Below are 22,641 nucleotides of genomic sequence, written 5' to 3'. Positions count from 1 at the left end.
TGGCCATTTTGGCCAGACTTCCAGGTGTAGTTTTATCTTCCCCAGAGACTGAGCCCCTGCAGGGCTGGAGTCTTAACAGAGACTTTCTGACTGCCTCCCCTCTCTCCACCCTGCCAGCCTCAGTCCCTACTTGGCTGCACACATGGTGCCTGGTGGCCGGCAGGCTTTGTTGCTGGCTAGAAGGGAGGGCACACCAGGAAGCCGACACAGCCATGGCAAAGGCTTGGATGAAAGGAGCAGAGTATGAGGGGACATCCCTCTCCATCATCTCTGGATTTCTTTCCACCTGTTCTTGAAAGTTTCTTGGATTTTTGGAGACAGGGTCTCACTCTGTCACCCAGGCTGGAGTGCAGTGGCACAATCTTGGCTCACTGCAGCTCCGCCTCCCAGGCTCAAGAGATTCTCCCACCTCAGCCCCTCCCCCGGTTCTCCGATCTTATTCTTGGGTCTGAGGCCCCAGGGTGGTTGAAAGTTCAGGAAGGCTGGGATGGGGACGTTAGCTGCAGGCCACCGCACTGAAGAGGCTGATTTAGGCCCCGCTGGTCCCTCCGAGTCACAGCCACCCTCCTGATGGGGTGCAGCAGGCATGAACCCTTGGGCCCACCATCCTTTCAGGAGGCTGTGGAAATATTTTACCTTTAAAACAGAAGAAAATGAACTTTTACTCAAAGAGAAATTTTAATGTATTAATATATTTATCTTTCTACCAATAGTCATAAAGTATAATTTTAAATTTTTTTTGCATAAGAGGCCCATGAAAGTCGCAATGCATCCATGCCCCATGCCCGGGGCCACCCACATCTCAGGCCACGCCTGATGGAAGGTTGGAGTCCTTCTCTCAGAATAGCTGGGCCCAGTGTCACGAACACTGCCCCGTGCAGGGTGCTGGGACCTAGAGAACGTAAGTCCTAACCAGGAACCCCAGAGTCACTGCAGACCAAGTTCCAAGAGCCCTGAGCTCACCAGACCAGAAGACAGCCTTGGGGGGTGAGTCCCTGGAGAGAAGATGCGAGTGAGCTGGGTCCTGAAGCATGGGCCATTCTAGGTGAGGGAAGCCTCAGTGGACACAGATGCATGAGGGAGGGGGTCTGCCCAGTCCCAGGGGGGAGTGGGGCCTGGCCTGGCACGAGCAGATCCCAGTGCACAAATCAGACCAGGCGACAAAACCCCAGGATGATCTCAGCTCGCAGAGGGCCCCTTGGTGTAGGCACTTCTTTTTTTTTTTTTTTTGAGACGGAGACTTGCTCTGTCCCCCAGGCTGGAGTGCAGTGGCGCAGTCTCAGCTCACTGCAAGCTCCGCCTCCCGGGTTCACGCCATTCTCCTGCCTCAGCCTCTCCAAGTAGCTGGGACTACAGGCGCCCACCACCACGCCCGGCTAATTTTTTTTGTATTTTTAGTAGAGACGGGGTTTCACCGTGGTCTCGATCTTCTGACCTCGTGATCCGCCCGCCTCGGCCTCCCAAAGTGCTGGGATTACAAGCATGAGCCACCGCGCCCGGCTGGTGTAGGCACTTCTTTCCTACCCTGGGGTCAGGCTGCCCAACAGGTTTAGCTGGCACTGAGGGATGGCTGTCAAATCTGCTCGCAGGCCTGGAAGGGTCTCTGAGAATCAGGAGGAAACTTCATGGCACATAGAGAAAAGTCTAGAGTTTAAATCTTTGCTCCTGTGTGATCTTGGGCAACTTTCTAAACCTCTCTGAGGCCTGGTTTCCTCATCTCTATAATAGGGTCACGGATACCAACTCTTTGCCAGGTTAAATGAGATATTACATGTCAGCTACATGCCTGGAACATAGTTAGAACTCCTTTTTTTTTTTGAGACGGAGTCTTGCTCTGTTGCCCAGGCTGGAGTATAGTGGCACAATCTCCACTCACTGCAACCTCCGCCTCCAGGGTGCAAGTGATTCTCCTGCCTCAGCCTCCTGAGTAGCTGGGACTATAGGCATGCACCACAATGCCTGGCTACTTTTTTGTATTTTTAGTAGAGATGGGATTTTACCATGTTGGCCAGGCTGGTCTCGAACTCCTGACCTCAGGTGATCCACCTGCCTTGGCCTCCCAAAGTGCTGGGATTACAGGCGTGAACCGCTGTGCTCAGCCAGAACCTACTAGTTTTTGTTTTGTTTTGTTTTGTTTTGTTTTTAAGCTGAGCTGTAAACCTTCATTTGAAGATGAGATGTGGATCAGAGAGATTTATGGGCTAAGGTCGCCCAGGGGCACGTGGGAGGTGGGACTTACAGAAGCACCAGGTCAGGAAAGGTCACGTGGTCTTGGGGCAGGCTGGAAGATGGGAGGCTGTCAGGTCCACCTCCTGTCAAGCCAAGGACTCTGTATCTTCACTACCACCCCCTCTTCATGGCCCAAGGACTGTGCTGTAGAGCCAGGCTCCCCAGCCCATGTGATGCCCAGTGTGTGCAGTGGCTCCTCACACCTGTGACGTCAGGGTTGTGGTGGTGGTGGGGGGCCCACCACCCACAGGGAGCCGCTTACATGCGACAACACGCACGCTTAGAAAGCCCTTTCTGATACGGAGCTGAACTGTTTCCCAGTCACTCTGCCCAAGCTCCTTAACTGGTCTGTGCTTGCTTTTCCAGATCTGTAAAATCGGCGCCAGCAGTTAGGACCCAGCGAACCTTCAGACACAAATCACTGCCCTTCAGGGGCTGGGTGAGGGCCGCGGGAGTAAAGGCTTTGCAAGCTCCCAGCAGGGCACCTGGCCCTGAGCACTGGAGAGTTTCATGAGGATCACCTGGGCCCTGCAGCTGGGGACCTGTTGGCGTTTCCTGTGAAGCACGGGTCTGTAAGCCTACAGGATTGACACAGCTCTTCCTGAAGCAGCAATTTACTTGATGAGTAATTTCAGAATGTTACTTTTGAAAAGATAATGCTATTTTTGTACTAAAATGGAACACAAGAATTTGACTGCAAAATTCACCTGTTCAAAATAAATGAGACATGTAATTTCTTACAAACCCCAAAACTCGGGGGGTCCTAGGGTGAGGGTAGTTTTCTGCAGGGCGATGACATATCCTGCAACGAAGTCCCAGAAACCCTGCTCTGGGCAGTCCATCTATTTGTCCACTCATGTTCTTAGACACGTCCCAGGGGCCGGCCCTGAGCTACTGGGATGACTGGAGGAGCATCCAGGGCTGGGGGAGGGGAGTGACTCCCACACAGCAGGTCCCTGGAGGTAGGTGGCTGGATCCATGGAAGATTCTGGTGTCAGCAACCTCTGTACCACAAGATGGCTTTAATGAAATGCCGAGTGCAGGAGCTTAATCATGGCGCATGTGGAAACCAGCCATGGGCTCTCAGGCCCACTCCTGCCCTGCCCTGGCCCCTCTGTGATGGGAGAACCAGGACAAGAAGGGGCTGGATCAGGTGACTGGTCACACAATCTGAGGTCCTTTCACCTTTCTGGGGGTCCCTGAAGGCAGGAATGGAGTCTGTGAACTGGCGTATTTCTCAAAGCCGGCTGTCAGACACTGTGTCTGTCCCTGACGCGGCCGCCCAGGCTCGTGGAATGCCAAGCGCCTGTCTCTGCTCGGGGCTGACATCACCTCCGCGTGGGAACAGAGCCTGTGCTCATGCCGAGCTCGTCAGGATTGGCAGAGATCTGCATCCTTGTTTGGTTTCAAAACAGGGGGCCCAGAAGGAAGACTCATAAAAGATGCCCTTGTCGGCACAAATTTCAGGAGCTTGGCCCACAGCCCCCGTCTGTGCTTCGGCTGCGAAGAGGCCAGAACCACGCCCGCTGCCCGAGAGCTAGGCTCTGATGAGGCTGCAGGTAGCATCGACCCGGTACCTGCTTCCACCAGGGCCCAGGCTGAGCCCTCATGGCACAAGGGTGCCCATAGCTGTGTGGTGGATGGGTGGACATCTCGGCTAACACTCCTGTCACCTGTCCCTGTCTCCCCATCAGTAGGGCAGGGGCAGCTCTCACTTCTCACAGCTATGGCCACTTGATGTGTTCAGCAATCTAAGTGGGTCGTCGCCTCATTTTGTACATGAAAAACCAGCCCAAGTAACTGCCCAAGGTCACATGGCCGTTCCCTCTGTCCCTTCCTCCCTGACTCATGCCATGCCTGTGTGAGGGGCTGCTGCGTGCCTGGCTGGGACCTAGTGGAATAAGAGAAAGCCCTTGCTCCCGTGGAGCAGGCAAGAGGCGACACGGATACAGGCTGAGAGTGAGTGTCCCATGGAGGAAACAACAGGGAGACGGGCAGGGGGCGGCGGGGTGGGGGCCAGGGAAGGGCTCTTTCCAGAGGGGGCATCTGTGCTAAGACCCGAGGGACAAGAAGGAACCAGCCCCGCAAACAGCACAATCGGGTACTTTTCCCTTTGATGTCTGAGCAGCCTGGAGTCCCTCCAGACAGGCCCCGCTGCCCCCACTGCCACTGGCAGGAACATCCCGACACGGGCATCGTGGGGAGCCTGCTCTGCAGCTCTGCTCCTGGCTCTGCTGCCAGCTTCCGGCTCATGAGAGAATGAGAGGGCCAGACCAGGCCGGTACATCTCCTAGTGAAGATGGCTCACGGGTGCTGCAGCGCCCTCAGCCCACCTGCCCTTGTCCTGGGACAACAGGATATCTGAGGGCCAGGACCTCCGTCAAGCCAGTGACCTAGCTGGGTTTTGGGAGAGACTGATGTCTTTTTTTTTTTTTTTTTTCTTGAGACGGAGTCTTGCTCTGTCGCCGAGGCTCTGGAGTGCAGTGGTGCTATCCTGGCTCACTGCAAGCTCCGTCTCCCGGGTTCACGCTATTCTCCTGCCTCAGCCTCCCTAGTAGCTGGGACTACAGGCACCCGCCACCATGCCCGGCTAATTTTTTGTATTTTTAGTAGAGACGGTTTCACCTTGTTGGCCAGGATGGTCTCCATCTCCTGACCTCATGATCCGCCCGCCTCGGCCTCCCAAAGTGCTGGGATTACAGGCGTGAGCCACCGTGCCCGGCTGAGACTGATGTCTTTAAGGAACGAGTGGGCAGGGGGTGGGGGATGGGCTTCTCTGGTTCCATCTGATCCTGCCTCAGTGCTTTCCCCACGGAGGCTATGGGAGGCAGACAGGCTGGAGAGGGCCACCTTGGCCCACCTTGTGTCAGACACCACCTGGGGATGCGGACGGTGGCAGTGACTCGCCCAGGGCTGCACAGCTCCACCTCGCTGTGCCATTCACTTTCCTTACCTTGACTCCTGGCCCCTTAAGTCCTCAAACCCATTCCCGAGCTTCCCCTCTCGGCTGAAACAGTATCCCTCTCACCTTCATTTCCCTCCAGGAGACAGGCTCAAGTGCAGTAAGTAACACCAAGGGTGGGGACAGGGGACACAAAGTCAACAGTGCAGCGCCCGGCCCCACACGCTTAGGGCAGAGCAGGTGCTGGGAGAGGCCTGGGGCCTAGAGTTGCATGGTGGCCACTTGTGACCAGGACTGTGCCTGAACCTGTCTGTGCCTCAGTTACTCACCATGTCTCTCTCTCTCTCTCGGGTGGCAGGGCTGACACCACAGCTCCAGGAGTGTTCAGGGGCCATGGTGGTCCTCAGGACCCCTGGCGGCTCGGCTGGGGAAGCTGAGAAGGACAGATCCTGGAAGGAAGCTCCACAGGCACAGCCCCTGCCCAGCAGAGTGGAGGAGGGGACATCCAGGACCCTCTGACCACACCAGACAGAGCGTGGCTTTGTTCCTAGGCAGATGCACTGTTTCGGTTTCTGTTGCAGAGGCTCTTCTTAGAGGGATGAATTCTTAAGTCCCAGAAAGCAGGATGAAGTGCTCTATGGACTGGTATTTATAGAAGATCCTTCCCCAAAGCAAAACCCAATAAAGCAAACTAGCTGGCAAGAGGGCAAGGCCTCCGCCCTGGTGACCTGAGCACTGGGTGGCCACAGCAGCACTCACACACCAAGACCCTAGGCTCACTCTCAGCAGAGCGGAGTTGGCACCACAGCCCTGCCACTGGCCATGGGCCAGAGGGCTTGGCCTGCAGCAGGGAAAACTGTCACCCCCTCCACATGTGCATGAACACATCTGGGTCTGAGAGTGGGCCCGGGAGGTAACAGGCAAGCCATGTTTCCCCGGGGCTGTGGGGGCGGCAGCGTGGAATGCAGCCAGAAGGCCGGGGTTCAAATCCCAGCCCTGCCATTTAGCAGCCTGGTGAGCTGAGTTCTTGAACCTCCAGGGCAGTGAAGAGGGGAGGTGTCCACTTCCCAGGGCCACTGCAAGTTACAGGAAACATGAGCAACAGCACTATTAATATCACAATGTGTAATGCCACCATTTATTACTTCTTTACTACATTAAAAAAGTGACCCTGTTTCTAGAGACCAAACAGCACCACAGAGGCATTCTTGGAAGAGAATTCCTTTTGTTTCCAAGCCTTTGTGACTGACTTTAAATCCTCTCACCTGCAGAACAGAGATGGCTTCAAAGTGGGGGGTGAGGGAGTGAGCGAGGACCCTGGGCTGAGACCTGTTTTTCTTCCATTTCTGCTGTGGCTTCCCACAGCTCCCTGGTTCCACACCAGGCCCTGCTCTGCCGCAAGAAAATGGATTTCCAGGCCACAGAGCTGTCAGGCCTTTGACTTTGCAGAGACCAAGCACCATGGAGGCTGTGGGACAGCGGCCAGTCCCTGGTGGGCCAGTCTGGGGCATGGGGGGCAGGGAGACTGGGAGATGGGGAGGGCGTGGAGAATCCAGGAGGTCCTGGATACTGACGAAATGGCTCAGGTGTGAGCTCTGGCTGCCCCACTGATTGTGTGGCTTGGCCAAGGTGCAAGTCTCTCGGCCGCTTCCTCCTCTGAAACAGGAGTGGCAATCCTGGCCGACAGCCCTGGTGGCACCCCCTCCCCACTGAAGGCAGAGAACACGTGCGAAATAGTCTAACTCAGGCCCTGGGCCGGGCCGGCCCGACCCTTCTCCTATGCCTCCCGGGGTACTGTGTCTCAAAGAACCTCTTCCCTCCTGGAACCATTTTCCACTCTTCTTTCTTTCAAACGAGTCCCCCAGCCTGACTCAAAACCCTTGCTTGCTACCCTCAGCCAGTAGAGGCCCCTCATCAGTGGTAAAGACAGTTCATCTCAGCTGCCTGCCAGCCTATGGTCTTCGCAGCACCAGAAGGAAAACGCAAGGCAGGCACCGGCTCACCCTGGCTCAGGCCTGACGAGAGCGGCCCCTGCCTCAGCCCACTGGGGCCAGTCCTCACCTCTCCCGCATGCCCGGCTCTGGGGAAGCCCAGGCTGCCATCCTCTGGCAGTTCCAGGTCTCTTAGACCACCTCCCCCTGGCTCCTTTCCACCTGGCCTGCCCGCTCTGTGGCCATCCCAGGCCCCGGATGCTGCCCTGGTCCTCCTGAACCACAGATGACACAACCAAGGCAAGTACAGGGAGGGGGCCCAGGGACAGATGCAGACACCAGCCTGGGTTGCACTCTGGATGCAGGAGCACAGGGCTGAGAGGCCGGAGAAGTGGAGGGCTACCGTCCCGAGGTGAGGGAGGTGATGGTGGGAGAAGGGGTGGGCTTGGGACAGCCGGGTCTGCTGGGCCTGTGACACTCAGGGTTCACAGGCCGCCTCTTCCTGCTCTGCAGGAGGCTGCTGGGGAGGCTCGGGTGGCTTGCAGGCCCACTGCGGTTTCTATACCTGGCCCTCTGCTCTGAGAAAGGGCGATGGTCCTGGCTGAGGCCATCTGGGAGGAAGTGGCCTTCAGCTTCCTGGGTGGTGACGAGGTGTGAACCACAGGTCCAGTCTGTACTCACACCCTCTATTGCCTGGAGAGCCGTGGGACAGAGTCTGCTGTGGGCAGAGGACGGGGCACCTGCTGGCCACTGTGGCACAGGCAGATGTCAGGAAAAAGCTGGACCCTGTCCTGCCCCATGCTAGGCCCTGCTTGGGCTGCATTCTCTGGCTGCCCTACGGTGCCGTCACCACGCTCTGCTCGCCATGGTCCACGCTCCAGAGGCGGTAAAACTCAGCAAAGTCCACGTAGGGCTCAACACGACCATCCTCGCCAGGCGGGAGTGAGTGGGCGGGCCGGGAGCGGAAGAGGCCTCCGTCAGAGCTGGAGCTGCTGCTCTGCGTGTGCGTGTTGGTGGACTGCAGGGTTAAGGTCGGGCTTTGGCTGCAGGACAACAGGGGAGGGAGTCAGTCAGGAGTAGCCAGGTCAAGGGGGCTGGGGCAGAGTGGGGATAGAATGGCCCCTGCCTCTACCAGCCCCTTGGGCCACAGGCCTCTCTGGCAGAGGCGACCATAGGAGCTGGCCCAGCCAGATGTTCTTAGGAACAGATAAAAAGTCAAATTTTAAAGCACCAGATGCATGTGGCTACTTAAATGAACTAAAGGTAAAGAAAATGGGGCTGGGCACGGTGGGTCATGCCTGTAATCCCAGCACTTTGGGAGGCCAAGGCGGCTGGATCACCTGAGGTCAGGAGTTCGAGGTCAGCCTGGCCAACATGGTGAAACCCCACCTCTACTAAAAATACAAAAAAAATTTACCCAAGCATGGTGGCGTACGCCTGTAATCCCAGCTGCTCGGGAGGTTGAGGCAGGAGAATTGCTTGAACCTGGGAGGCAGAGGTTGCAGTGGGCCAAGATTTTGCCGTTGCACTCCAGCCTGGGCAACAAGAGTGAAACTCCGTCTCAAAAAAAAAAAAAAAAAGAAAATGGAACACTCAGTTCAAGCATCTAATAGCCACAAGTGGCCAGAGATGCTGTGACAGGACAGCACCCATGCGAGCACTCCCGTCATCACAGGAAGTTCCTCAGGTGAAGCTGAGCCACTGACTGTCCATTACCATCTCTCTAAACCCGTCCCAACCCAGGCCCTACTCAGCAGGGCGAACAAGGTGTCTTCTTCTAGAAAACCTTCCTTCGCCCCCCTCCCCTTCACTCTCTTCTCATCAGCTGGGTGGGGATGGGCATCCACCTTCTATCACAGCTGGAAGTGCCTGTTAGCGCTGCCCAGCACCAGCACAGGGCCCGCCCATGGTGGGACCAACTACGGCTCAGACGCTGAAAGCAGTGAGGAAGACAGGCAGAGGAGGAGAGTGGGTTGTCCTGCCTTGTCTAGGGCCACAGCAGTCACACTCTGCTTTGTGGACACAGCTGGAGGACTCCTCCAGGCAGCCCGGCAGGGGTGCTGGAGAGGCCACCCCTACTGCACTCAGGATGCCCATGGAGCTTGCTCGGCCTGGCAGGCCTTTCTAGCCCCGTGGCAGTAGTCACAGCATCCATGACCCAGAGGCAGAGGGAAAGGAAGGCCCCCTGATGAGGCAGAGGCAAACAGGCTGCCCACCCCCGTCCAGGGCCTTTCTAATTGGCCACATCCTGCACACTCCATCCTCAGAGTGGGCTGGGTGTGGCATCTCTATCATTCCATGCAGGGCTGGAATGTGGAAACCAGATCTGGGTTCCCTGGTGTGGGGGGTGCACATTCTACGGAAGTGAAGGGGGTGGGGTGTACTCCAGACCTGTCAGGCAGGTCTGCGGCTGGAGGGGGCCTGGCGGCATCCCCCTCAGGCTGCTGCCTCTACTTCGCCCCCTGCCCCAAAACCAGAGAACTCACTTCAAACTCACTTCTGGCACATTAGCCAGAAAGCATGGGCTCTGACAAGCCAGTACAGGCCAGACAATGTCCCCAAGCAAGGACGCCACATGAAGCCACCCCACATCACACCGAGGTGGGGAATGAAAGAGAGCCTTCCACTAATGAAACCAGCAGATGGGCCCATAAGAAAATACGAGAAGTAGGCTGGGACCATCAGCCACCTGACCAAAAACCCCACCTGCCTCAGTTTCTAGGGAGACCTCCCTCACCAGGCACGGAGCTGGGGAATTCCAGACCCCAGGGCATCTCATCCACAAGCCTTGGCCCCATGGGCATTTCTGTCCTGGTGTCACAGGACACACACAGGGGTGACAGGGCTGGAGGTGGCTCAGTGCGGGGACTTACTTGGTGAGGGTGGGGGTGGCTTCGTCCAGGGTGGAAGCGCTGTGAGCCCCGTTGACCATCTGGCCCTGGGAGGGCATGACAAGGGAGAGGGTCACGCTGGTCTTGCTGGTGCTCTGGGCGCTGGAGTATGGCACAGACACAGGGTACACTCGTCCTCCTGCAGCTTTGGGAGGAAGAGAGTGGGGGCCTCAGGCAGCAGCTGAGGAGAAACCCAGGGTAGCAGGGGGCAAAGCCTGGCTCCCCAAGCCCAGTGCGGCCCCCTGCCCCTTGGGACAGCACAGCAGGAGTGTCCCTCGGCAGAGACTCTTCCAGGCCAGGCTGAGAACTCCTTGTAGCAGTAAATCCTGCTGGTGCTTGAGTTGCCTCAAGGAAAGGGTTACTGCCTGGCTTCCCACGGATACTTTAATCCAGAGGATAAGTTTGCTCCCAGTTGAGGCTGACCCAATAAAAATATGGTTGCAATAACAACAGGCCAGAGAAACTCCAATAACCCTGGTGTCCATGGGAGAACAAATCTGTCTGTGGATGCCTGAGCTTTATCTAAGGTTTGCTTGCTTAAAGCAAAGAAAAAGAAATGCAGCCCTCTGGAACCGAAGGTCTTAGTGCTGAGCAGCGCTGGGGGGAGCACGGGAGAGAGCAGCCACCTCTTTTCCCAAGAACTGGGTTGAAGAATGACATAAGTAGAAAGCAAAACGTCCTTCTCCCTGCCCTGCTCCAGTGCAGCCCAGGGACAGACAGGCCTTGGGGCCTGACCATCTGTCCACATGCCTAATCTCTTCCAGGTCCCTTCATTCTTCAGCCTCGGTTTCCCCCTCTGGAAAGCAGGGGTACCACCTGTCTTTAGGGTTGCCCATGAGGACTGAAGGGAGTAAGGCAGGATGTGCGCCTGGCACAAGGGAGGCACTCAATCAGTGGTGGCCATCATCTCTATTATATGGCTTCAGGGCTCTGTGAATTGCTTGCTGGGGCACTCAGGTTCTGGGAGGTTGCCAGGGCAGGTGGTATTAATCTCATTTTACAGACAAAAAAGCAAAAATCGACACGCAGCTCAGAGAGGCTAAAAATCGGAGAACCTGAATTAGAGCCACTCAGAGCCAGGCCTCCTGACTCCATCTCCATTTCACGCAGCCTTGGGGGCTCTGCACCCACCTCTCGCCCCCAGATGGCATCCCCAGGCCCTGCCTGTCTGCACAGCACACATACCTGGGGCTGGGCTCGGTGTGGGCTGGCTCATTTCGCCCAGCGGGTAGCCAAAGTTCCTCACCAGCAGGGTCATGTCCTCGTGCCGGGGGCAGAACCTGGCACGCTCCCCACCACTGGCGAAGGTGTCGCTGTGGATGCGCTTTACCCGGTCCACGACGGCCTGGGCCACTGCGTCCAGGGAGGTCTGCTTGGCAAACTCAGTGTCAATCATCGCAGCAATCTCCTGGGGGAGGGGGGGAGGAAGAACCTGGTAAGGAACGAGGTGCAGCCTGGGGGGTGTGGGCCATAATCTCAGAGCCTAAAATCAGGAGATTTAGTGGTCAACAGCCTAGCAGGTGAAGGAAGTGCCTGCCAGCCAAGTTTGCAATCTGAGCCTTTCAAGGTATTCAAGATAATCCTTCTGGAACTTTCTCGTTAGGAAGTGTGTGCTCTTGTGATTGCTCTGATTGTTGGGTGCACACCTCTAGGATGGAGAGAACATCCATTTGACTGGGTGAATATGAGGATTAACTAACAATGGTGTGAGAGCACTCTGCCAGCCACCAAAAAGCCTAGTAGCAAGTGTCATTATTATGAAACACTCTTTCCTGGAACAAACTTGTTGTAGGCGATGTTATACATGCTAGGATTTTGTCAGGAACTGGGGATATGGAATGAAAACAGGGTCCCTGACCTCAGAGAAGTCCCTGTCTAGTATACAGATGTTCCTCAATTTAGGATGGGGCTATGTCCTGACAAACCCACTGTAAGTTGAAAATATCATAAGCTGACTGGGCACAGTGGCTTGCGCCTGTAATCCCAGCACTTTGGGAGGCCGAGGTGGGAGGACTGCCAGAGGTCAGGAGATCAAGACCAGCCTGCAACATGGTGAAACCCTGTTGCTACTAAAAATACAAAAATTAGCTGGGCATGGTGGCACACGCCTGTAATCCCAGCAACGTGAGAGGCTGAGGCAGAATTGCTTGAGCCCAGGAGACGGAGGTTGCAGGGAGCTGAGACCAGCCTGGCCAACAGAGCAAGACTCTGTCTCAAAAAAAAAGAAAAAAAAAATATCGTAAGTTGAAAAAGCATTTGGCCGGGCGTGGTGGCTCACACCTGTAATCCCAGCACTTTGGGATTCTGAGGCAGGCGGATCATGAAGTCAGGAGATCGAGACCATCCTGGCTAACACGGTGAAACCCCGTCTCTACTAAAAATACAAAAAATTAGCCGGGCGTGGTGGCGGGTGCCTGTAGTTCCAGCTACTCGAGAGGCTGAGGCAGAAGAATAGCGTGAACCCGGGAGACGGAGCTTGCAGTGAGCCAAGATAGCACCACTGCACTCCAGAGCCTGGGCAACAAAGCGAGACTCTGTCTCAAAAAAAAAAAAAAAAAAAAAGACATCAGTCTCTCCCAAAACCCAGCTAGGTCACTGGCTTGACGGGTGTAGTGGTGGGCGCCTGTAGTCCCAGCTACTCAGGAGGCTGAGGCAGGAGAATGGCGTGAACCCGGGAGGCAGAGCTTGCAGGGAGCCAAGATTGAGCCACTGCACTCCAGCCTGGGCGACAGAGCGAGACTCCATCTCAAAAAAAAGAAAAGAAAAGAAAAATGCACCTAACTTACTGAACATCATCACTTGGCCTAGCCTACCTTAAATGTGCTCAGAACACTTCTATTAGCCTACGGCTGGGCAAAATCATCTAGCACAAAGCCTGTTTTCATTATTATATAAGAAAATGTTGAATCTCATGTAATTTTTTTTTTTTTTTTTTTGAGACAGAGTCTCACTGTGTTGCCCAGGCTGGAGTGCAGTGGTGTGATCTCAGCTCACCGCAAGTTCCGTCTCCCAGGTTTAAGAATTCTCCCGCCTCAGCCTCCCGAGTAGCTGGGGTTACAGACGTGCGTCACTATGCACCAGATATTTTTTTTTTTTTTTTGTATTTTTAGTAGAGATGGGGTTTCACCACGTTGGCCAGGCTGGTCTCAAACTCCTGACCTAAAGCGATCTTCCCGCCTCAGCCTCCCAAAGTGCTGAGATTACAGGCATGAGCCACCATGCCCAGCCGAATCTCATGTAATTTATTGAGTACCGTATTGACAGTGAAAAACAGAATGGTTGTAGGGGTATGGGAGCACAGTTCCCACTGAGTATGTATCACTTTCTCACCATCATAAAGTTTCTTTTGGGCGGGGCAGGAGTGCAGGGACAGGTAATAGGAAATGATCTGCACCTGGTCCTGGTGGGCTCAGTTTCATCACTAAGCAGCAATGTCACCTCCGGCAAGACCCTGAACTCCATGGACCCCAAATTCCCTACTCTACATGGAAATAAGCCCCTGTCCCTCTATGTTATAAGGCTACTGGAAGGAATGGTAGGCTTATATAACAGGTAAAGAAATCAGAACACAGCTGGGCATGGTGGCTCATGTCTATAATCCCAGAACTTTGGGAGGCCGAGGCAGGTGGATCATCTGAGGTTACGAGTTCAAGATAAGCCTGGCCAACATGGCAAAACCCCGTCTCTACTAAAAATACAAAAATTAGCCGGGTGTGGTGGTGGCGCATGCCTGTAGTCCCAGCTACTCAGGAGGCTGAGACAGAAGAATCACTTGAACCTGGGAGGCGGAGGTTACAGTGAGCCGAGATTGCACCACTGCACTCCAGCTTGGCCAACAGAGCAAGACTCCATCTCAAAAAAAAAAAGAAATCAGAACACAGGGAACAGGGGGATAGTTAGGCACTTGAGACTTTTTTGAAGTAGATCTGCATTCAATCCAGCAATCTGGGCATCTACCTAAAGGAAAATAAGTCATTATATGAAAAAGATACTTGCACATGTATGTTTATAGCAGCACAATTCACAATTGCAAAGATGTGGAACCAGCCTAAGTGGCCATTGACTAATGAGCAGATAAAGAAAATGTATCTATCAACTATGGAATACTACTCAGCCAGTAAAAGGAAAGAAAGAATGTCTTTTGCAGCAACTTGGATGGAGATGAAGGCCATTATTCTAAGTAACACAGGAGTGGAAAACCACAAACTATGTTCTCACTCGTAAGTGGGAGCTAAATGATGGGAATGCACAGGCATACAGAGTGATATAATGGAACTTTAGAGACTCAAGGCGGGAGGGTGGCAGGGGTGCTAGGGATAAAACACTATACATTAGTTACAATGTACATTACTTGAATAACTGGTTTACTAAAATCTCAGAATTCACCACTACATAATTCATCCCTATAACAAAAAAATACTGGTACCTCAAAAGCTACTGAAATAAAAATTAATTTTCAAATTTTGAAGAAGACTTTTTCCTCATGATATTGATTGATTGATTGAGACAGAGTCTTGCTCTGTTGCTCAGGCTGGAGTGCAGTGGCGCAATCTTGGCTCCCTGCAACCTCCGCCTCCCGGGTTCAGGCGATTCTCCTGCCTCAGCCTCCCGAGTAGCTGGGATTACAGGCGCCTGCCACCATGCCCAGCTAATTTTTGTATTTTTAGTAGAGATGGGGTTTCACCATGTTGGCCAGGCTGGTCTCGAACTCCTGACCTCAAGTGATCCGCCTGCCTCGGCTTCCCAAAGTCCTGGGATTACAGGCATAAGCCACTGCACCCGGCCAATACATGACTTTTAATTAAAAAGGACAAAGCAGGCTGGGCACAGTGGCTCATGCCTATAATCCCAGCATCTTGGGAGGCCAAGGTAGGAGGATCACTTGAGACCAGGAGTTTGAGATTAACCTGGGCAATACAGTGAGACCCTGTCTCTACCAAAAAAACAAAACAACGAAAACAACCAAAATTAGCCAGGTGTGGTGGCACACACCTATAGTTCCAGCTACTCAGGAGGCTAAGGCTGGAGGATTGGTTGAACCCAGAAGGTTGAGGGTGCAGTGAGCCATGATCACGCCACTGCACTCCAGTCTGGGTGACACAGCGAGTCTTAAAAAACAAAAAAAATGTCAAAGCAGAAAAGGTTATCTTCCTACAAGAATCACAGAAAGGAGGAGGAACACAAACTGAACTTATCTTAGCCAGTCAGCAATCCAAGGTCAGGGAAAGAGTTTTCCTTTGAGACCATCCCTAACGTGACTGTCTTGAAGTCACACTTTGGTGACTCCAAGGTATGAGAAAAATAAGCAGCTCTCGGCTGAGGGCCTATGTTTACCACGCCTAACCTCACTGCGATCTCACAAAGGCAGATGTTACCATCCTCACTGTAGAAACGAGAAGTGAACTGCCGGGCGCGGTGGCTCACGCCTGTAATCCCAGCACTTTGGGAGGCTGAGGTGGGTGGATCACAAGGTCAGGAGTTCGAGACCAGCCTGGTGAAACGCTGTCTCTACTAAAAATACAAAAATTAGCTGGGCGTGGTGGCGGACACCCGTAATCCCAGCTACCTGGGAGGCTGAAGCAGAGAACTGCTTGAACCCGGAAGGCAGAGACTGCAGTGAGCCGAGATCGTGCCACTGTACTCTAGCCTGGGTGACAGAGTAAGACTCTGTCTCAAAAAAAAAAAAAAAGAAATGAGAAGCAAACTATAAATTGTCTGCCACTCAGGGAAGGCAGTAAAGCCATCAGGCCCTTGGCAGGAAGTGATGGGTGTGGGAGGGACGCTGCAGCCACAGCTCTGTGCAGCAGGCCACATCTCTTTCTGTGCTCTCCTCCTGGCCCTGGCCCCTTCCTGGCCGTCCCAGAGTAATGCCATGCCCATAGCAATTCACATCCATCTCCCCCTCTTCCCTTCAGGCCTTGCTCAGGCCCTGAGGACTGACACTGCTTCAAGCCTAAAATGAGTCAAGTTTTTGGGTGGAATGGGTGTTTTCAGAGCTCTGGGATTCTCCTTCCCCCAGCTTTGAACCCAGGGATGTCTGGTGATGGCCTCTGAGAATCACAGTGCTAGAAGGCAGGGTGAGCACACTGCCATGCAGGCCAGCCACGCTCTCCAGCCATGGGTGTGGCTGGGCCCAACTCACCTGGTTGGCCTGCCCAGGCCCATGGGCTGCCTCTAGGGCCTTGTATAGCCCCTCCGACATCAGCACCAAGAAGCCCGTCACCCCATCCAGCGGCTGTGCCCCATGGATTTCTGGCTCTGCGATGATTGGTTTGGACTTGGCAGCGCTATGAGGAGAGAGTGAAAGGAAGAGCTTTGCTTGGAACAGCCCCCAGGTGGATGCTGATTCTGCTGAGGGGAGGAATCTATGCCCAGAATGTAAAATAAAACACACAACCTGACAAGAGGAAAAGAAAGAGAGAAAGAGAAGGTCAGAAAAACAGACCCATCTTCTTACAGCAGCTGCTAAAATAAAGCTTGGAGGGCCATAAAAACTGGCAGGCAGCTGAGGTCAGGATGGCAAAGGTTGAATGCCCGCTTCTGGCCTGTTACATACATCCTGTTCACAGGGCCCGGTGGTGGCAGGGCAGGGCGTGGGACGGCAAGAGGGAGGGGTTGTCCCTGGGAGCCCACGCCTCTTGCTATTATTTGGGCTTTTCCAAAACAGATGGCTGAGACCCCAGACACTCTCCATGTGTACAGGGATCCTTTAGTGACTGGGGTCAGAGTCATTACATGCCAGCACATGTGTGTGCACATGGAGGTAAGTACATGAGGAGGTGCTGGCAACACCATCCAGAAGAGCGGAGTCTAAGAACTTCCTGAGGGTCCATCAGCCAGGGCTGGGTCCTGGGAGCTGTTATTACACAGAATGACGCCAGCCTAACTGCAGGTGAGCAGAATGAAGAGATGGGCACCTTTAATGATATCAGTGAGGGGTGTGTAAATGTATCTCCAAACTCATCAAGTTGTATGCATGAAATAGGCACAGCTTTGCATATGCCAATTACACCTTAGGGTTTAAAAAAAAAAAGGAAAAGAGGGAGGAGTAGGACACACCAGCACCTGGGTGTTCTGAAAAGGATGCAGGCTCCTTGGCCCCCATGACACACACACATACACACACACACACACACACACACACACACACACACACACACACACACACCGTGTGTGTATATGTGCATGTGGCCAGATTTTGGAGCAGGATACACAAGAAACTAGCAGCCTCTGGGGAGGCAGCGAGTCCTAGAGCTTGGTGTAGGAAGACTTCCTTTCCCTGTATAGACCCCAGCACTGTCTGAAGTGTTTTAAACTATGGATGTCCTTTCCAATAAAGGAAACAGGACCCCACAAATTAGGGACAAACATTCGACACTCAATTGCCTAGATCGCGTGTGGGCAAGGAGTTCTAACATGCACTTTCTAGGCCATGAGGCCTCTGCTGATGGGAACTCTGGCTTTGGGAACAGCCTTGGCCATGACATTAAATGCTGTGATTGGCATCAGGCAAGTGAACGCGCCTATTTCCCCAACCAACACTTCACATACAGGTTACCCGGCGGTTAAGGACACATATTCCAAATTCAGGCTGCCTGAGTTCAAGCCCCATGACCAGGTTGGGCTGCGTGATGTCTCCATGCCTCAGTTTCCTCTTATGAAAATGCCTCTGGGGTGATGGCAGTAACTGCCTCAGGGGGCCTGAGTAGGGAATGCACAAAAGAAGGTACATCCAGAGCTCTGCACGGGCTCGGCCTCGTGATGATGACTGCCCATTCTGCTGCCATGAGCACTGGGGTGACGTCCAGAGGAGGTGTCCTCAGAGGGAAATACACAATTCATCTCACACCTCTGCTGCCGCCATGGGCAGCACCGACCAACAGGCCTGGTCTGTCCATCCTATGCCAACTCTGGCTTCACCTGCCTCCCTTGTGGCACTAGTTGCTGCCCTCAGCTTTGGCCCAGCTCCTCAACTTCACCCCTTGTTTCTACAGTACCCAACTCCTGGCCTGCTTCGCCTAACCTGCCCCAAACCAACCTCTCTGGGAGGAAGAAAGAGTTTGCCTGGGCTCTGAACTACTTTGACTGCACGTCTGTCACTGAGGCCTACAGTCTGCGTCTGCCCCAGGCCTTCTGGACCCTTTTTTTTTTGAGACAGGGTCTTGCTCTGTTGCCCAGGCTGGAGTGCAGTGGCATGATCACGGCTCACTGCAGCCTCGACCTCCCGGCACAATCAGTCCTCCCATCTTGGCCTCCCTAGGACCTTCTGTTCTTTCAAGCACAGGGGACAGCTGGGCTGGCACCTACCTGAGAAGGTCAATGTCCGTGTAGCCATATTTGACCTTGTAATCCCCGATCCGCCGGGTGCTCTCCTGCCCACAGATGATCCCCACCTGCTTGATCTTCCCGGCGTCCAAGCCTACGGAGGGAAACAGTGCAACAATCCTGCTCCTTGTTCACAAAGAGGAACAAAAAGAAGGGGACAGAGACACAGCCATGGGAAGAAGGCAATAAGGACCCAATGAATAAGAAAAGAAGACAACACCAGGGCGCCTGGGAGGGCAGCTGACCCAAAGTCCCTGGTGTCCTCAGTCCCCATGCCCATCACAACACACCTCACTCAGAGCCTGTCCTCCAGGCACCACCCGGCACGGAGCAGCTTGTCTGCCATCTCCCTGCCCATCCCGTGTGCCCCACATCTGCCTGGAGCTCACTGGGAAGGGAAGGAGCAGCTCGGCAGCAGCTGGGCTCCCTGGACTTCTTTGGTCTCTTTCAGTCTCCACCAATAACAGTAAGTGCCTCCTGTGTGCCAGGCACTCCAGGAAGCATTTCACATGCACTAAGTGAATCCTCCTAGCATCCCGACGTAGGTTACTATTATTCTCATTACATAGCAGGGGAATCTGAGGCACAGAAAACTTTAGTTTAAGTTCCAATCACCAACCAGTAAGCGGCAGTCCTGGGAATGAACCCCAGGCAGGCTGGCTGGGGAGCCCATGGGAATCAGCTTCCGCTCCCACTCACCCCTCGGCCAGGTATTCTCCCCACTCACCCAGCTGCGAAAGGCGGAAGAGCTCATCCTCGTTCTCTGTGGTGTGGTCCACGTTCAGCTGTGTCACCTGCAACCCATCCACTGTCGATTTGCATAAAAGTGCACGGTTTGTACCTGTGGCAGAATGTGAACAGCTAAGCAAAGACCACGCACAGAGAGAAACAGGGCATACTGGGAAGGCAGAGAGGGAAAAGGCAGGCATCTCACACATGGAAATACCTGAAATGGGCAAAACAGGCTCAGACCAACAGGGTGAGTCACCAGTTAGGGACAGTTGATGATACGAAAGAATTGGGCTTAACTTTTTCAGTGTAATCATGGGATTATGATCTTAATAAAACAGACCTCTTCTCTAGAGATACAGACTGAAATATTTACAGATAACATGACACAGTGTCTGGCGTTTGCTTCAAAATAGCAAATGCGGGAACAAAAATCCACAGGTAAAAGAATGCTGGCCACAATTGATAACTGCTGGGGTTGGGGACGGGCACATGAACGTTCATTAAATATCAGTCACTCTATTGTTCTATATTGTGGAAAATTTTCCACTAAAGTATTAAAAAAAAAGGCAGCAGCATTAGAAGGGTCTCTACAGAGTTCTTTCTACTGAAACCTGCACCTGTCTGGTCTTCTCACAAACCCCAATGTCCCTGTCACCTAGCCCCGTCTCGCAGCTGTTCATGGGGATGCTGGTTGATTTTTCATGGCCAGGTAACCTCTTCCAGAAGCAGCGCCCCCCAAGGCCACCCAGAATGGGATACGACTCGTCCAGAACGAGTTAAGAAGCAGAATAGGGACTAAAGGCCAGGACACCTGCCTCCCATCTCGTCCTTTCTCCTTTCCAGTTGGGACTGAGGCGTCACTGTGGAGAGGGATATACCCAAACGGTCTCAGGAGACCCTGTGTTTAAAGTGCGTGAAGTGTCTGGAAAGCAGATTTTCAAATAACGCACCGACCCCTGTGGCTGACCTCTCCCCAGTCCTCCCTGCCCTGGGACAGGAGGGGGCTCACCGACATTGGCGACGTAGAGCTTGTTGTTGAGAAGGACTGCCACAACGGCCATGGCCCCTCCCGAAATTTCCCTCTCCAACGTCTTGAGTCTCTCAAGGATCTTCTGATACTGAGGAGGCAGCTGGTGCTGAGGGACTCCCTACAACCATCAACAGAGGGTCAGGGCAGGACAGAACTCTGGACCATCTTCCTAGCCCTCTCCCTCCCTTTACTCTTTTGTTTTGAGATGGAGTCTCGCTGTGTCCCCCAGGCTACAGTGCAGTGACATGATCTCGGCTCACTACAAGCTCCGCCTCCCAGGTTCACACCATTCTCCTGCCTCAGCCTCGTGAGTAGCTGGGATTACAGGCGCCCACCACCACGCCCGGCTAATTTTTTGTATTTTTAGTAGAGACGGGGTTTCACCGTGTTAGCCAGGATGGTCTCGATCTCCTGACCTTGTGATCCGCCCACCTCAGCCTCCCAAAGTGCTGGGATTACAGGCGTGAGCCACTGTGCCCGGCCTCCCTTTGCTCTTAAGAGCAAAGATCCGAGGGCCCGAAGGACAGACAGACAGATGGTTCATGGCACAGCCAAGATGAAGCCTGTGCTGCAGCTCCAGGGGAAGGTTCTTCCAGAAAGCCGGAGATGACCTAACTCACAGCACAGAGGTAAGCGCTGCAGGTGGTAGTGGGCGATGTGAACAGGTGGGTGACAAGGGTGGGGACCCATTCAGGTCGCAGAACTGGGAAAAGCCCTTCCTCATGTCCACCACTGCCCAGCCACTGCTGAGCTTTAGGGTGCAGCTGCCCACAGCAGAGCAACGAGGTCCCTCACCTGTGGCCACCCACCAGTGTCCCCCAGTAGGAACTGCTCCCTAACTCCTGCTGCTCTGGCCCAGTAATGTTAAGACAAAGTAGATGAGTCCATGCTCCTTGCAAAGCTGGGCCTGGACTTGACTCCCCTGGGTGTCAGCTGGGGAACTTACCTCTGGCAACTGCGACTGGAGGCTTGCCTTCTCAGCCAAGGCGTCGTCAATGGACTCCAGGAAGCTCCTCTCCACCACATCGAAGGCCTAGAGGGACACAGGACAGGGCAAAGGCTGGTTCAAAACACCACTGTCACTGGTGCTAAAATGCCCTCTATTAATAATAGCAACAGGTTCGCTGTATTCACTGCAGGTTCTTGTGTGATGGAGCTTTCCACATTTCAGTCCTGCCTCTGGCCCAGCACTGCAAGGCACCAGCTGCTTCTTGCAGATCAATGTCTTTGACAAAGCCCTTCAGCCTCTAGGGGTGTGCGCCCTGCAGAGGTAGCACTGCAGAGGGCTGGGAGGCAGGAGACAGTGCGGAAGCTAAGAGCAAAGGCTTGGCGTAGGCCCAGCTGGTGTGACCTCTGGTCCCCTCAGTCTCACACAATGGAGGTTAAGTGTTGTTCCGGGGGTGAGGTAAGACAGTCCACCCTGGCACTCAGCAAGGCAACTGCTCAGAGAAACTGCCAGGCCTATGTATGACAGCTCGTGTGATTACTACAACTTCTTTCTGGGAGACTTCTGTCAAACCCCGCCGGCCCCAGGACACTGGTGACACTGACACCTCCTGCCATGTGAGATCTGCTGAGAATCACTGGAATGGAGCCTGAGGTCGTGAAGGGCAGGAAAAGGCTGGCACCACCCCTCTCCGGGAACAGAAGCCCATTCTCTCATCTAAAATGGGCCTGAGACATGCTCCTGAAAGGAGATGCCAGGAGGAAAACTCCCAACAGTGCAAGCAGAAAGGTGGAAGCAGTCAGTGAGGATGGCAGCCCCTCAGAAAGGGGAGGCAAGGTCTTTCCTGAACGCCCAGGGATGCATCCTGCACCTGGAGGCTGAGCACCTGACCACATAGGAAAGAAAGGGGTAGCTCTAAATGACCCCATTTCTACCAGGCCTTGCCCTGCTCCCACCTCACACCTCTCTCCAAGCTCCCATCCCTAAATCCCCCCCGTCTCCAGCAGTACCTCCTCTGCCAGCCATTGAAGGCCTGCTGCTTGCTGGTTGGTCCTGGACTCCTGTTGGGTGGGAGGGGGCCTATGCTGGGAGCTGCTCCTCTACCGGGGTGAAGGGGCCGGCAGGATCTTCACACCAACCCTGGCAACATGCTAGAGGTGCAGGGCCCAAGCCCTGGGGTGGGGGACATGATGTGGCTGGGTCATTGCCAGCCCCGGCACCATTACCTGCAGCAGCACGCGCCGCACGTCAGCCTCGGCATGCTCGGCATTCAGCTGGCCCAGCAGGAGCTCTGCGGACAGCCGCTGGGCCACGAAGTTGGTCACTCGGTTGCCATCATAGCCGTTGAAGACCCCATACAGGAAGCAGTTGTTCTCACTCCTGGAAGAGGGAGAGGGCAGAGGGAGGCCTGAGACCAGGGTCTCATGGAGGTGGAGGGAGAAAGGGAAAGGAATTGGGGGAGACTAAAGCTACAGCAGCTGCAGCTTCAGGGGCCCTCCTGGGTCCCCCTGCTTTGGCCATCATTTAACTCTGGCTATGACCTTCTGGGATACCCTCCTCCCCATGCTCACGCTACCCCATCAGAGCAGGCCCTTGGCAGGACAGCAGCAGAGGCCACCTCTCACGGGCCACATGTCACTGGCAAGCCCAGACGA

At 54.3% G+C, this 22,641-nt stretch overlaps 1 protein-coding gene across 2 annotated transcripts in view; it reads right to left on the bottom strand.

Annotated features, from left to right (window-relative positions):
- Window positions 1-6,061: 6,061 nt before the first annotated feature.
- TAB1 (TGF-beta activated kinase 1 (MAP3K7) binding protein 1) overlaps window positions 6,062-22,641 on the bottom strand; it is a 31,147-nt gene continuing 14,567 nt past the window's right edge. Inside the window, exons 3-11 of one of the 2 annotated variants that reach the window (XM_032138823.2) lie at window positions 22,213-22,366; window positions 20,987-21,073; window positions 20,020-20,158; window positions 19,006-19,119; window positions 18,261-18,372; window positions 16,096-16,240; window positions 11,139-11,361; window positions 9,936-10,098; window positions 6,062-8,105 (exon numbers count right to left, since the gene is read on the bottom strand). In XM_032138823.2, coding sequence (XP_031994714.1) covers window positions 7,898-8,105; window positions 9,936-10,098; window positions 11,139-11,361; window positions 16,096-16,240; window positions 18,261-18,372; window positions 19,006-19,119; window positions 20,020-20,158; window positions 20,987-21,073; window positions 22,213-22,366 — 1,345 coding nt within the window. In that variant the 3' untranslated portion in view covers window positions 6,062-7,897. The remainder of the gene's footprint in view (window positions 8,106-9,935; window positions 10,099-11,138; window positions 11,362-16,095; window positions 16,241-18,260; window positions 18,373-19,005; window positions 19,120-20,019; window positions 20,159-20,986; window positions 21,074-22,212; window positions 22,367-22,641) is intronic. The other variant, XM_058431584.1, reaches the window with a different exon arrangement.

The sequence above is a fragment of the Hylobates moloch genome, unplaced genomic scaffold, assembly GCF_009828535.3.
Source record: "Hylobates moloch isolate HMO894 unplaced genomic scaffold, HMol_V3 SCAFFOLD_19, whole genome shotgun sequence".
NCBI lineage: Eukaryota > Metazoa > Chordata > Mammalia > Primates > Hylobatidae > Hylobates > Hylobates moloch.
The sequence above is the reverse complement of the archived record's forward strand: the minus strand, read 5'-3'. Positions and strand labels throughout refer to the sequence as shown.